The sequence below is a fragment of the Eleutherodactylus coqui genome, chromosome 2 (genome assembly GCF_035609145.1).
Source record: "Eleutherodactylus coqui strain aEleCoq1 chromosome 2, aEleCoq1.hap1, whole genome shotgun sequence".
NCBI lineage: Eukaryota > Metazoa > Chordata > Amphibia > Anura > Eleutherodactylidae > Eleutherodactylus > Eleutherodactylus coqui.
In genome coordinates this window covers 205544542-205559015 of record NC_089838.1, presented here as the reverse complement: position 1 = coordinate 205559015, position 14474 = coordinate 205544542, and the positions used below count along the sequence as shown (strand labels likewise).

General features: G+C 46.2%; 1 protein-coding gene across 1 annotated transcript in view; it reads right to left on the bottom strand.

Annotated features, from left to right (window-relative positions):
• The window catches only part of DAPK2 (death associated protein kinase 2), a 91685-nt gene that overhangs the window by 7189 nt on the left and 70022 nt on the right, over positions 1-14474 (bottom strand). Inside the window, exon 10 of the mRNA XM_066592286.1 lies at positions 4663-4752. Within this exon, the coding sequence (XP_066448383.1) occupies positions 4663-4752 (90 nt within the window). The remainder of the gene's footprint in view (positions 1-4662; positions 4753-14474) is intronic.

Here is a 14474-nt window from a genome sequence, read left to right as displayed (position 1 = left end):
CAATGTGGTTATTGCAGCTAAAACAGGAACATCTTTGTTCCCATAACTAATGAATCTAATATAATGCTGGCTAATATACCAGACTACAGCGATTTACCTAAATGTCTGCATTTATTACATACACTTGTTGATAAAGTAGGAAATGATGCTGGTTCATTCAGAAACAAACAGCAAATCTCGTTTTTATTACAGAGTTTGGGAGAGAGTCATTCAAACAGGCTTACATTTACAAAAATGCCATGTCACAAGAATAAGCCCCTCTGGCATAACGTTACACAAGCTCATAGTCACATTAAGTACGAAGACTGGCAGGAGACCCGTGAAGTGTTGGAACAGGAGCTGCAGGGGGATTGGTAATGTGAGTATTACTACTTTTATTACTTTAAGGGCTCCTACACACTTGCTATCGCTATATCGCCACGAGACAGTCGCGGCAAAATCGCAACTTTTTTGCCGCAATTTTTGAGCGTCAGCACTGCTTTTTCTCGCAAAAACATCACTGCCACTTGCGATTTTCTTGCACGTTTTTTTAATGAGAAAGTCAATAGGACTTTCTAATATTAAAATTGCATCACATCGCACGAAAATCGCAAGTTTGTGCTTTGTGATGAGGTAAAAAGTAGGCTCTATAGGGAAACATGGGAGATAAAAAAAAAACGCAAAAGGCAGAAAGATAGGGCATGCCGCAATTTTTTTTAGCAAAATCGCATGAGTAAAAACATCGCAAAAGTGAAGGAAACCATTGAAAATCATTGGTTTCATAATTATGCGTTTTTTACTCACTCTTGCGAGTGTGGAGGCACCCTAAAGCACACGTCAAACACAAGATCAGCTGATTGAATTCGTCTCAATGCCTCATTTTATGTGGCCCGCCAGCCGTGCATCAAAATAACAGGAACTATACTCGCCCTTCATGCAGCTCTGGTATGGCGGAAACAGCCACTGATGAGTCTGTTATCTGGGCTCTCACCTTGGCGCAAATGCTGGCAGTGCAGTGCAGTGACCACTAACAATCCTGACCACTGACGTCTGCACCAAGGTGAGAGGTCAGCTGTCACAGATTCTGCAGTGGCTGTTGCCACCAGACCAGGGTTGCAGGTTTGGTGAGTGTACAGCCTGTAGGGAGGCTGCCTGGCCACAGATCAGTGGGGGCGTTGCTATGGGCCACTGGCCGGGCAGCATCTGTGGGACTACTATGGGGGGTCACTATTACTACTGGGGCCACTATGGGAGACACTTTTACTACTGTAGTCACTATTACTACTGGGGCCACTATAGGGGTCACTACTACTACTGGGGCCACTATGGGAGTCACTATTACTACTGTGACCACTGTGAGGGTCACTTTTACTACTGTGGTTACTATAAGGGTCATTATTACTGTTGGGACCACTATGGGGGACACTATTACTACTGAGGCCACCATGTGGGTCACTATTACTACTGATACTATTATGGGGGCACTGATACTATGAGGGTCCCTATTACTATTGCAGCCACTATGGGTGTCACTATTACTATGGGGGACACTGTCAGTATTGGAGCCACTATATGGGTCAGTATTACTACTGGGACCACTAAGGGGGTCACTATTGGAACTCGTATTTGTACGACCAAAAATCGCAAATGCCCACTTTTTTAGCTACTCTGATTGTTTGTGATTGAACCATTCATCGAGCACTGACTGTGATTGGCTAAGCGTCAGCCAATCACAGCCAGTGCTTCCAGGAGGCGGGGATCCCCGGCCAGAAGATGATGAAGAGAAACAGTGTCGGGACCCGGGAAGAAGTTGTGGTGGCGTCGGAGAGCGCTTATTAGGTGATGTTAGTGTTTTTTGGTTTTTTTGCAGCTTGGGCTTAGATTAGGCTTTGACAGTAGGATTTCCTACTGTCAAAGTTGCATTAAACCACATGAAAATCTAGTTTTCATGCGATGCAATGCAACAGAGAAGAAGGTTCCATAGGGAAACATGGGCTATAAAACCTCATGAGTCGCGAGCATATCACTGGACCTGCAAGGTTTTTGTGTCGAGTTGTTGCATGCTACAAAATATCGCATGCGTGAAGGAACCCATAGGAAAGCATGGGCTTCACATACATGCAATTTGTAGCATTGTAACAACGCGACTTGGTTGCCCATGTGAAGGAGGCCTAATAATGACAACATGAAGCTTTTTTTGGACCTATTGAGTTTATTTCCCATATATCCTGCATATTGTATATTCTCCCCAGAAATAAGGCTGACATTTCACACGTTGACCTACAAGTTATAATCGGAATTTAATCTTTCTTGCTATTAACTATGAGTAAATGCAATTAGTCTTAATCTCAGGGTGGGGCTTGTACTACTTGCACTTGGCACATTGCGCTTCCTTTAATTGTTAAAGCTTGTATGCCTGTTAAAAGTATCTCAGTATACCAGTATGTTACACTGTATACCAGAATTAATAACATTGAACACAATATAGTTCTCAGTAACACAGTAGCCAACTTTTTTCTTTGTACAGTATAGTTTTCACACATAAAATATAAAGGGTTAGCTAAGGGCAATAGCAGCTCTCTCTGTAAGGCCTCATGTCCACTAGGTAAATTGATTTAGTAAATCTGTGCAGGTGTCCCGCACGCGTGATCCGCGCCCGTAGGGATGTATTGGACACTCGCAGGTGAGTAAATACCTGTGTATGTCCTTTTTCCCTGCCGCGTGGATTGCACGTGTGGGAAAACACCCTCAGCATGCTCCATTTCTTGCGGGTTTCCCACACGGACGGCTCCCGCAGGCTTCCATTGAGGCCTATGGAAGCCGTCCGGAATCCGCGGCACACCGCAGCTGAATTTCTGCTCTGCCGCCGGAGCGCGGGAGAGCAGGAGTTTAAAAAAAAAAAAGAGTGCACGGCGCATGTGCTTGGCACGCTGCCAGCGTGCCGAGCAAATCCGCCAGACAGAAGGAAAGAAGATCCAGCTGCAATGGACGGGAACCCGCAGCGTTCAGACAGGTAAGTAAAATCAATTTATAGGCCTCATGTCCGCGGGAAAGGAGGGACCCACTGCGGGATTCTGCATGGAGAAACTTCGCGGGCCCGAATTTCCTAGTGGACATGAGGCCTTAGGGACCTTTCACATGGGAAGGAATTACGCCACAGGACGCAGGATTTTGATGTGGAATTGCATGCAGGTTTTAAGTCATTTCCAATTCCACACCAAAATTGGCAGATAACCTGCAGATTTTAGCACATCATTTTCTGCAGCTTGCGGTGCGTTGTCGGCCCATTCTGTCCCATCTGAAAGGTCACTTATACCTGAACCATTTCATAAAATCAGTGATTTATAACCTTATAGCTCATTAGAAATTCCCATTGAAAAAACCGCAGTGATATCACAGTGTTAAAAAAACGCTAGTGGGTAGAAGCCCTTAAGGGCGCCCACCCACTGGCATTTGCGATTTTCGTGCGTGAAAAACGCAGCGTTTTCCGCGGCTTTTTCGCGCCTTTTCCGTTAATTTCCATTGACATTCATGGGTGCATTAAGAGAAAAATAAGGACACATATGCAACTGACAGTTCCTATGTTAAAAATTGCAACGGACCGGAAAAAAACCCGCCAGTGGACAGGAACACATTCAATACTAATTGCTCTTGAGAAAAAATGCAAAACGCAAAGGAAAAAAAATCGCCAGTGGGTGGGCGCCCTAAGGGGGAAAAAACATCTTGGAAAACCCCTTTAAGATAACTGCACTGTAATCACTTATACGGTCTGCAGAGCAGCTGTGTAGAGCTGGTATCTACTACTGCACGGTGGTAATATTGGTCTATCGTGTTTCTTTTCTAGTAACAGAAAGGTAAGGTAATCAGTCACTCTGGAGTGGTCATGGTGTGGCGGTATTACTTGTACCTTGTATTAGTGGACCTTGCATAGTCGGTTTAGTTCAGAAACACTATGTAGATATCAGACCACTATATAGTCACTGTATAGTGTATGGCAGCATTATTGGTCATATTGGTATTTGCATGGTTGTAGCGTACACTAGTCCCTGACTTAAAAAAGTAAAGAAAAACTTGCTGCAGTGAGAATAATGTGTTTTTTTTTCCCATGATGGGGGTGGTTTTGTATGTGAGCTGGTGGGGTTTTGTGTGCTGGGGCTGCTTTTTAGTCCCAATCCAGTCCTGGTCATTAAAATTATTTGCATGAAACCAGGCAACCTAAATTTAATCTTTATTAGAACCGCCTGTATGAAAAAAACATTCAGTGTGAGATAAGCTTTCATCCAAGGAATGTGGGATTAATTATAATTAGAGATGAGCGAATATACTCGTTTCAAGTAATTACTCGATCGAGCACCGCGATTTTCGAGTACTTCAGTACTCGGGTGAAAAGATTCGGGGGGCGCCGGGGGGCAGGGGGAGACGTGGCAGCGCGGGGGGTAGCAGTGGGGAACAGGGGGGATCCCTCTCTCTCCCCCAGCGCTGTTTGGTTCGGTCTAGAGAAAGAGGCTGTTCAGCCGTGGGGATTCCCCTTTCAGAGCAGGAGAGCAGAGTCCCCAACACAGGTTTAAAAATCATCCTATATGAGATTTGTTCTCGCACATAAAGTGACATCTACTACAAAAAATGAGAAATGTCAAATATTCAACATAAATTACTGTGACTTGTGTGGTAAGAATGTGTTACCTTCCAGCGTCTCCGAATATATTGCTTCCTTAAATTCTCCAAGTTGATAACGGACTTTTTCCTTACCATGAGCTGATGCTTATCTTTTGGCTGTGAGATAAATATGATCATTAGCATTTAGTCAGTTATACCAAGGAAACAACTAGCATGATTATTATAGGGTCAGATGAGTAGTTACAGACATCACACTATAAGAGGGTTATATAAGGACTGACTAGCTAGATATATTCAGTGGAGGAGGAAGAAAGCAGTAAGAGCTAGTAGTCACAGCACATAAAGTACAAGCTCCAGAGATTAGCTAGAGAAGCTGCGGAAATATCACAATAGAAAGGATATTGCGGTTACACTAATATTACATATACTGTTATAAGTAATATACGCTATACAGTAAGGGCCTCATTTATCAAAACTGTCTTTGGTGCCTATAGCAGCCAATCACAGCTCAGTTTGCATTTTACCAGAGCAGTTTCAGAAATAAAAGCCGAGCTCTGATTGGTTGCTGTGGTCAAGAAAAACAGTTTTTCTTTTAGACAGTTTTGATAAATGAGGCCCTGTATATTTTATATACTGTACAGAAATGGGTAAATGTAAGATTTTCATTAAAGATTTAGAGAAAAGGGTGTATAGTGTTTGATGATTTATTAAAAATAGGATTTCCTAATGTAATGTTAATTAACATACACAGGCTGAGTTTAATTTACTCCATAGTGATTAGCTAAAAGAAACACCTACATATACGATAAGCTTAATGGCCACTTTATTAGAGACACCCATCTAGTCGCATTTGGACCTCCTTTGGCATTCAGAACTGTAGCAAGACAGAGGATACGGATCTGCAGTGCCTCTAAACAGATTAGACTTAGGGCTAGATCTGAGGGGTTGCACCTGGGGTTCCATGGTTATCACCATTTAATCCCACTAACTGGGATCTGGTCTTTGCTACAGGGTACCCCAGACTATTACTCTAGAGATAGTCTTGCTTAAGAAGCAGCTGACACAATTGGTCAGGTTTATCATAACGCAGTACCAGAGGATGTAGACAGAGATGTGGTCATGGAACAGAGCCACACTCAGATCAGGTGGAATACTTTTATAGTGCTAATGCCGCATTCAGAAGGCAGTATTCTGATTAGTATTTTGCATTAATATTTGTAAGCCAAAACTATAAGTGGATCAAAAATACAGAAGAGGTGCAAATCTTTCTATACTTTTTCACTGTAGGTTTCATTGTGGTTTTGGCTCTCAAATACTGACCAGAGTACTGCCTTGTGAATGGTGCCAAGGGTTAGGGTAGGCAGGAGACAGAGCAAATGTGGTCAATAAACAAGCCAAGGTCAGGAGAGGAGAAGTCGGTAAAGCTAAGTGGAACAAACATGATTCCAAACCAGGAGAGCAGACAGAATACTATAACACTTTTACACAATAGGAGACAAATTGTGGAGGCAACTGCTAGTGAGGAATGTGCCTTAAATAGCCAGAGGCTTGTCTGGATTGGCCAGGGATGGTAAAGCTACATGTGCACACTGGCCCTTTAGGAGACTAGGCAGCCCCAAACTCTGTGGGGACCAGGAAACTAACAGGATAAGCAGCATCTGCTACAGACAACACTGGGGACATGGTGCTGGCCATAACTGACAGATCGAGGAGGTAGAGGATGCCATCAGCCATGACCACAGACCATAACACAATTCATCATGGCTTTCATCCATATGTATCAGAGGACCTAGGGTGTGCCAAACAAAATTTCCATACTCCACCAGCCCGAACTGTGAACAGCTGACAGTAAAAATTCTGAGATTCATGCTGCTTGCACTAAATTCTGACCTCCCATCAGTATGGTGCTACAGAAATCTGGATTCATCTGACCAGGTGATGTTTTTTAAACCTGCTTAGTATTCCAAGTTTTGTGCTCTTTTGCCCACTGGAGTTTTGCTTTTCCATTTCCCTTAGACAGGAGTGGCACTTCAAGCTGGTAGTCTGCAGTTATGGCCCATCTGTGCTAGAGAACGGTGAGTTGTTGTGTTCAGACATATTAGTTGGAGCACCAGCGTTGACTGTTCGTCAAAGTGAAGCTTGACATCCTCCTCTGACACCCTCCTCTGACAACTTGTCTATAAGTTGTTTATGTCCACAGTGTGTCCCTTTTTTGCCGGATGTTTTTACTCCATCAAATCATTCTCTCGGTTTTCCCAATTTAATATGGGTTCACACTGAGGCCCTATTCATATGAGCATTTTATCCCGGCTATTTAGCCATAAAACGTCGGCTGAAAATTGTGACCAAGTTAAGCCTTGGATTCCAATGCATTCATTCTCATGGGCGATTATTAGCTGCGTAAAAACGTCCCGCTGGTGAAGATAGCACATCAGCGGCCAAACAGGCCTGGCGATGTTTTGACATGGCTGGAAAAGATAGGCCTTGCCTATCTTTCGGCCTCAATCAGATGCCTATGGGAGCCACTGGCAAAGGGAGGGGGAGGGAGTTTAGCAGCAGCTAGCGCTGTTAAACCATATCAGCTGACTCTATTTAACTAATAGAAGACATACTAAGCATTTATGCAGGCCGAGGGGATTTCGAGCTGCGGCATATATACTCTATACCCGCCCGTGTGAGTTGGCGAGAAAACGGGGGATTTAGCGGCAAATTGGACGCGTTTTTTTCACACCCGTGCAATTTTCTGTCTCAATGTGCCCACCATAAAATTGCAATGCTTGTGTGAATGAGTCCTGAAACTGATCCACGTAAAACTCGCTCACCTGATTCTGTGCTGCATTCACATGTCTAATTTCTAATACGTAGAAGCAGTAATCGTGGAAGGGTAGGTGTCCCTAATAAAGCGGTTATTCAGTGTTTAGTAACTGTGTTGATACTATTTAGTTCCATTTATGGTGGCAATAATAAGCAAAAAAAATTAATTTATTACAAAAAGTTGTTAAAATGCATAGTATTGTACAAGGAAAATGACACCAACAAAGTATTAATTTCTGGTATGAACCACTTTAAACAATATATATCACATATTTGCATGATATATGGATTGATAGAAGTCAGTAAATAGTCTAAAAATGTCCTTTTAACCAATACAGAGGAATAAAAAATGTACCGCAGCAGAACATTCCACAAATTATTCTTAGCTTCCTGCCCTCCGCTTTGACCCTGAGGAAGCAGCTGGTTCAGCTCAATTCATCTGCACATCCCCAAAACTGCAGAGTGTTACTTGTTGTTACTCAGTCATCAGATTCTGCCAAAGTGACCCCAAAATCAAGGCATGCACACGTCTACACAGCATCTTAGCACCACTGACATCTACTAATTGATTAAAAGAAACAGTGCCCTGAGTATTTTCCCCATTCATTATGTAGCTAGCCCCCAGCATATATAATCAGCTAGTATTACCCTGTTTAGTAATATTTGAAAAATTGCCTTCAGTTGGGTCATGTGATCTCATGGTGACCCTCCTGAGCATTTCCAAGGCCGGCTTCACACGAGCAATTACATAACTGTGCACCCATGAGCGCTGCATATCTGCAGAATTAAGTATGCTTTTTATGTGCTCACAACTGTGTATAATTTACTGCTTTTTCCGCATGCAAGGCATGTGCATTTGTGCGCTCCAAATATGCTCCTAGCTATTGAAGTGTCTAATGAGTTCAAAATGTGTCCTTTTTTGTTCCTGTGCAATTACGCAGTGTTTTACATATCTCCTAGCGTATTGCGCACACATTTGCACATCCCCATTGACTTCTATGGGGATTTTGGTGCGCAGGAAAATACAAAAAGCTGCATATTTTTTTCTGGCAAGAAAAAATATGCACATATGATCGAACCATTGAAATCAATGGGTTCTATTCATTGCGTATTGTGCATGCAAATACACCCATGTGAAGTCGGCCTAACTTTTATATTCTCTAATCACTAATGGACTGTACCACACATGCTGTTCTGAGGGGGATAGAAACTCCTATCACATTACTGCTGATGACTAGAGGTTCGTGTCACACAGTTATAATGAAGGAGATTCAGAGTTCAACCTCCTGACTATATATTTATGGTCTTTAGCTTATTTAGGTGAATGTAGAGGTTAATGATATTCTCACTGTCCACCCAGCGAGCAGAAATGGTATTAGCACAGCATTAGCCAGCGACTATATGTCATATTCCACTCTGCAGATACAGTATCACATGCCTGGCTTTATGATACAGTTGCTATCATCATGGAATGTTTTTGTAATATCCATTTTGTAGACATACTTAACTATTCCCAATATGATTTAATCCGTTCATAAAGTGAATGACCACTTTATCAGAGACACCTGCCATTTCACAACTGGAGCTTCTCTGCATGGAAATTAAACACATGACCCCAGAGTGGAGCACAAAATAAAGTAAACACGTTTTCTGGGGATCAGTTTCAGAATTAATCAACATTAGAATAGGAAAATTAAGTGATCTAAGCGACCTCCAATGAGGCATAAACAGCGGTGACTAGACTAGCCGGGGACCAGTATGTCAAAAGCTGCCAATCTTGTGGGATTTTCTTCTGCAACAATGTCAAGTATACAGAGTCATGCAATTGAAAAAGGTTCCTATGGAAGCAAACAACTAGTTGACAAAAGGAGTCAAAGGAGGATGTCAAGCATCATTCTGACAACAGGTGCTGCACAATCAAGCAAACTGGAGTTGAATGCAATGCTGGTGCTTCAAGTAATGTGTCCAAATGCACAACTCATCGCCCCTGAGCATGGATGGGCTATAACACCAGACGAATACTTTGTGCCATTTTTGTCTAAGTAAAGCTGAAAAGCAGAGTTTCAATCAAGAGGAGAGTTCCTGTTGCATCATTGACTTCTTTTCTGAGTTTTCTGGGCAGTTGCCAGGCAATTGTCCTCAGACCTGAACCACTGGACTGTATCAGTTGATCACTTGGTTCTGTGTTCTCAGAGGAACTGCTATTTGCTAGCCTTCCTTTAACCCTTTCTTGCCTCATGACAAACATGTATGTCATGAGACGGAGAGGGTTCCCACGAAATACTGCATACATGCTGCATTTGTGACTGACAGGCCGTGTTCCTCTGCAACAGCGAGAGAACATTGATCCCCAACTTTAACTCCTTACATGTCATGATTAGAGATGAGCGAGCGTACTCGTCCGAGCTTGATGCTCGTTCGAGTATTAGGGTGTTCGAGATGCTCGTTACTCGAGACGAGTACCACGCGATGTTCAAGTTACTTTCACTTTCATCTCTGAGACATTAGCGCGCTTTTCTGGCCAATAGAAAGACATGGAAGGCATTACAACTTCCTCCTGTGACGTTCCAGCCCTATACCACCCCCCTGCAGTGAGTGGCTGGCGAGATCAGGTGTCACCCGAGTATATAAATCGGCCCCTCCCGCGGCTCGCCACACATGCATTCTGACAGAGATCAGGGACAGTGCTGCTGATGCTGCTGCTGCTATAGGGAGAGCGTTAGGTGTTATTTTAGGCTTCAAGAACCCCAACGGTCCTTCTTAGGGCCACATCTGACCGTGTGCAGTACTGTTGAGGCTGCTTTTAGCAGTGTTGCACAAATTTTTTTTTTTTGTATATCGGGCGTGCAGACCATTGCGTCCTCAGTCTGCAGTCATTGTACAGAGTATAGGGGCAGTACTGGTGAGGCAGGGACAGTGGGAAAGGTGAAAGAGATATACTGTCTATATAGGCAGTGGGGTTTTTCAAAAAAATTGGGGAAAAATACTATATTTGGGCTGCCTGTGACCGTCTTCAGTGTACTGCGTGTCTGCTGGGGGTAGTAGTCCTAATTAATACGCAGCTAAGCATTACAGCAGGCTTGCGCAAAATTGTTTCCTGGCTCTGCTGTGCCCTTTACATCACCGACGTGATAGCGCCAGAGGGAAACAGTAAACATAATATATGCTGCATACAGTATCTGTCTGCTGTTTCAGCTCACCATTTAGGAAAAGGGAAGCCAAATACTTAAGGTGTACCACTGCCCTTTGGCGACCTGACTGCTTCTGCGCTGTGAATTCCACTAGCTTAGTGATACGCACCTACGTCTCACTACAGGCGTGCGCAAAATTGTTTCCTGGCTCTGCTGTCTCCGTTACATCACCGCCGTGATAGCGCCAGAGGGAAACAGTGAACATAATATACGCTGCATACAGTATCTGTCTGCTGTTTCAGCTCACCATTTAAAAAAAGGGAAGCCAAATACTTAAGGCGTACCACTGCCCTTTGGCGACTTGACTGCTTTTGCGCTGTTAATTCCACTAGCTGAGTGATAGGCACCTGCGTCTCACTATAGGCGTGCGCAAAATTGTTTCCTGGCTCTGCTGTCTCCGTTACATCACCGCCGTGATAGCGCCAGAGGGAAACAGTAAACATAATATACGCTGCATACAGTATCTGTCTGCTGTTTCAGCTCACCATTTAAAAAAAAGGAAGCCAAATACTTAAGGCGTACCACTGCCCTTGGGCGACTTGACTGGTTCTGCGCTGTGAATTCCACTAGCTCAGTCATACGCACCTACGTCTCACTACAGGCGTGCGCAAAATTGTTTCCTGGCTCTGCTGTGCGTTCCGTAAGGGAAGTCAGAGGGGGAGGCAAGTGCAGCAGCAGGGCAGGTTGGAAGAGGCAGTGCGGTGGCCAGGGGTAGAGGCAGGGCCAGACCGAATAATCCACCAACTGTTTCCCAAAGCGCCCCCTCGCGCCATGCCACCCTGCAGAGGCCGAGGTGCTCAAAGGTGTGGCAGTTTTTCACTGAGAGTGCAGACGACTGACGAACTGTGGTGTGCAAGGTTTGTTGCGCCAAGATCAGCTGGGGAGCCACCACCACGAGCCTCACCACCACCAGCATGCGCAGGCATATGATGGCCAAGCACCCCAAAAGGTGGGACGAAGGCCGTTCACCGCCTCCAGTTTGCACCACTGCCTCTCCCCCTGTGCCCCAACCTGCCACTGAGATCCAACCCCCCTCTCAGGACACAGGCACGGCCGTCTCCCGGCCTGCACCCACACCCTCACCTCCGCTGTCCTCGGCTCCATCCAGCAATGTCTCTCAGCGCAGCGTCCAGCCGTCGCTAGCACAACTGTTTGAGCGCAAGCGCAAGTACGCCGCCACGCACCCGCACGCTCAAGCGTTAAACGTGCACATAGCCAAATTTATCAGCCTGCAGATGCTGCCGTATAGGCTTGTGGAAACGGAGGCTTTCAAAAACATGATGGCGGCGGCGGCCCCGTGCTACTCGGTTCCCAGTCGCCCCTACTTTTCCCGATGTGCCGTCCCAGCCCTGCACGACCACGTCTCCCGCAACATTGTACGCGCCCTCACCAACGCGGATACTGCCAAGGTCCACTTAACAACGTACACGTGGACAAGCACAGGCGGGCAGGGCTACTATATCTCCCTGACGGCACATTGGGTGAATTTAGTGGAGGCTGGGACCGAGTCAGAGCCTGGGACCGCTCACGTCCTACCCACCCCCAGAATTGCGGGCCCCAGCTCGGTGCTGGTATCTGCGGCGGTGTATGCTCCCTCCACTAAACCACCCTCCTCCTCCTCCTCCTCCTCCCCCTCCTACGCAACCTCTGCCTCGCAATCAAGATATGTCAGCAGCAGCACGTCGCCACCAGTCGGTGTCGCGCGGGGTGGCAGCACAGCGGTGGGCAAGCGCCAGCAGGCCGTGCTGAAACTACTCAGCTTAGGAGAGAAGAGGCACACGGCCCACGAACTGCTGCAGGGTCTGACAGAGCAGACCGACCGCTGGCTTTCGCCGCTCAGCCTCCAACCGGGCATGGTCGTGTGTGACAACGGCCGTAACCTGGTGGCGGCTCTGCAGCTCGGCAACCTCACTCACGTGCCATGCCTGGCCCACGTCTTTAATTTGGTGGTTCAGCGGTTTCTGAAAAGCTACACACGCTTGTCAGACCTGCTCGGAAAGGTGCGCCGGCTCAGCGCACATTTCCGCAAGTCCAACACGGACGCTGCCACCCTGCGGACCCTGCAACATCGGTTTAATCTGCCAGTGCACCGACTGCTGTGCGACGTGCCCACACGGTGGAACTCTACGCTCCACATGTTGGCCAGGCTCTATGAGCAGCGTAGAGCTATAGTGGAATACCAACTCCAACATGGGCGGCGTAGTGGGAGTCAGCCTCCTCAATTCTTTACAGAAGAGTGGGCCTGGTTGGCAGACATCTGCCAGGTCCTTGGAAACTTTGAGGAGTCTACCCAGATGGTGAGCGGCGATGCTGCAATCATTAGCGACATCATTCCTCTGTTATGCCTCTTGAGAAGTTCCCTGCAAAGCATAAAGGCAGATGCTTTGCGCTCGGAAACGGAGGCGGGGGAAGACAGTATGTCGCTGGATAGTCAGAGCACCCTCATGTCTATATCTCAGCGCGTTGAAGAGGAGGAGGAGGAGGGGGAAGAGACAGCTTGACCCACTGCTGAGGGTACCCATGCTGCTTGCCTGTCATCCTTTCAGCGTGTATGGCCTGAGGAGGAGGAGGAGGAGGATCCTGAAAGTGATCTTCCTAGTGAGGACAGCCATGTGTTGCGTACAGGTACCCTGGCACACATGGCGGACTTCATGTTAGGATGCCTTTCTCGTGACCCTCGCGTTACACACATTCTGGCCACTACGGATTACTGGGTGTACACACTGCTCGACCCACGGTATAAGGAGAACCTTTCCACTCTCATACCCGAAGAGGAAAGGGGTTCGACAGTGATGCTAGACCACAGGACCCTGGCGGAAAAACTGATGGTAAAATTCCCATCCGACAGCGCTAGTGGCAGAAGGCGCAGTTCCGAGGGCCAGGTAGCAGAGGAGGCGCGGAGATCAGGCAGCATGTACAGCGCAGGCAGGGGAACACTCTCCAAGGCCTTTGCCAGCTCTCCTCCTCCTGAAACCTCACGTAATCACGCCGAACGGGCAATTTTTCTTAGGCCCACAAGGCTCAGTCATATTACTTTAGTAAACAATGTTTATACGTTTCAATTCTCATTAAAGCGTTGAAACTTGCACCTGAACCAATTTTTATTTTAACTGGGCTGCCTACAGGCCTAGTTACAAATTAAGCCACATTAACCAAAGCGATTAATGGGTTTCACCTGCCCTCTTGGTTGGGCATGGGCAATTTTTCTGAGGTACATTAGTACTGTTGGTACACCAATTTTTTTGGGCCCTCGCCTACAGTGTAATCCTAGTAATTTTTATGGGCTTCGCCTGATTTCATGGTACAGCAAGGTGTGTGGGGTTGGCCTACACTTTTGCTACATAAACATACATGTAACTGGGGCCTTGTCTATACTGCAACTACTGAAATGTGAAAGAGACTGTTATCTCCCTAAACTGCTGCAACGGGGATGTTACTATGGCCTGTCTTGACTGCTACTACTACTGAAATGGAACTAATACTGTGCTCCCCCTATACTGCTGCTTCGGAATTGTTACTGGCGCCTGTCTGGACTGCTACTACTACTGAAATGGAACTAATACTGTGCTCCCCCTATAATGCTGCTAGTGATATGTTACTGGGGCCTGTCCCTAATGCTACCGCTGAAATGTTACTAATTCTGGGCTCTACCTATACCGCTGCTAATGCTATGTCACTGGGGTGTGGAAACGGAGGCTTCCCAAAGACATGATGGTGGCGAGGCCATTTCCCACCAACGCGGTTACTGTTAAGGTGCATATAACCACGGACACGTGGAGAGGACACGTAGTGCCTCAAAAACATCCGCCTCCTCCTCCAACAATGAAAACATTCTTGGCAAATACCTTTGCATTGGTCCGTCTGGTGGCAGTC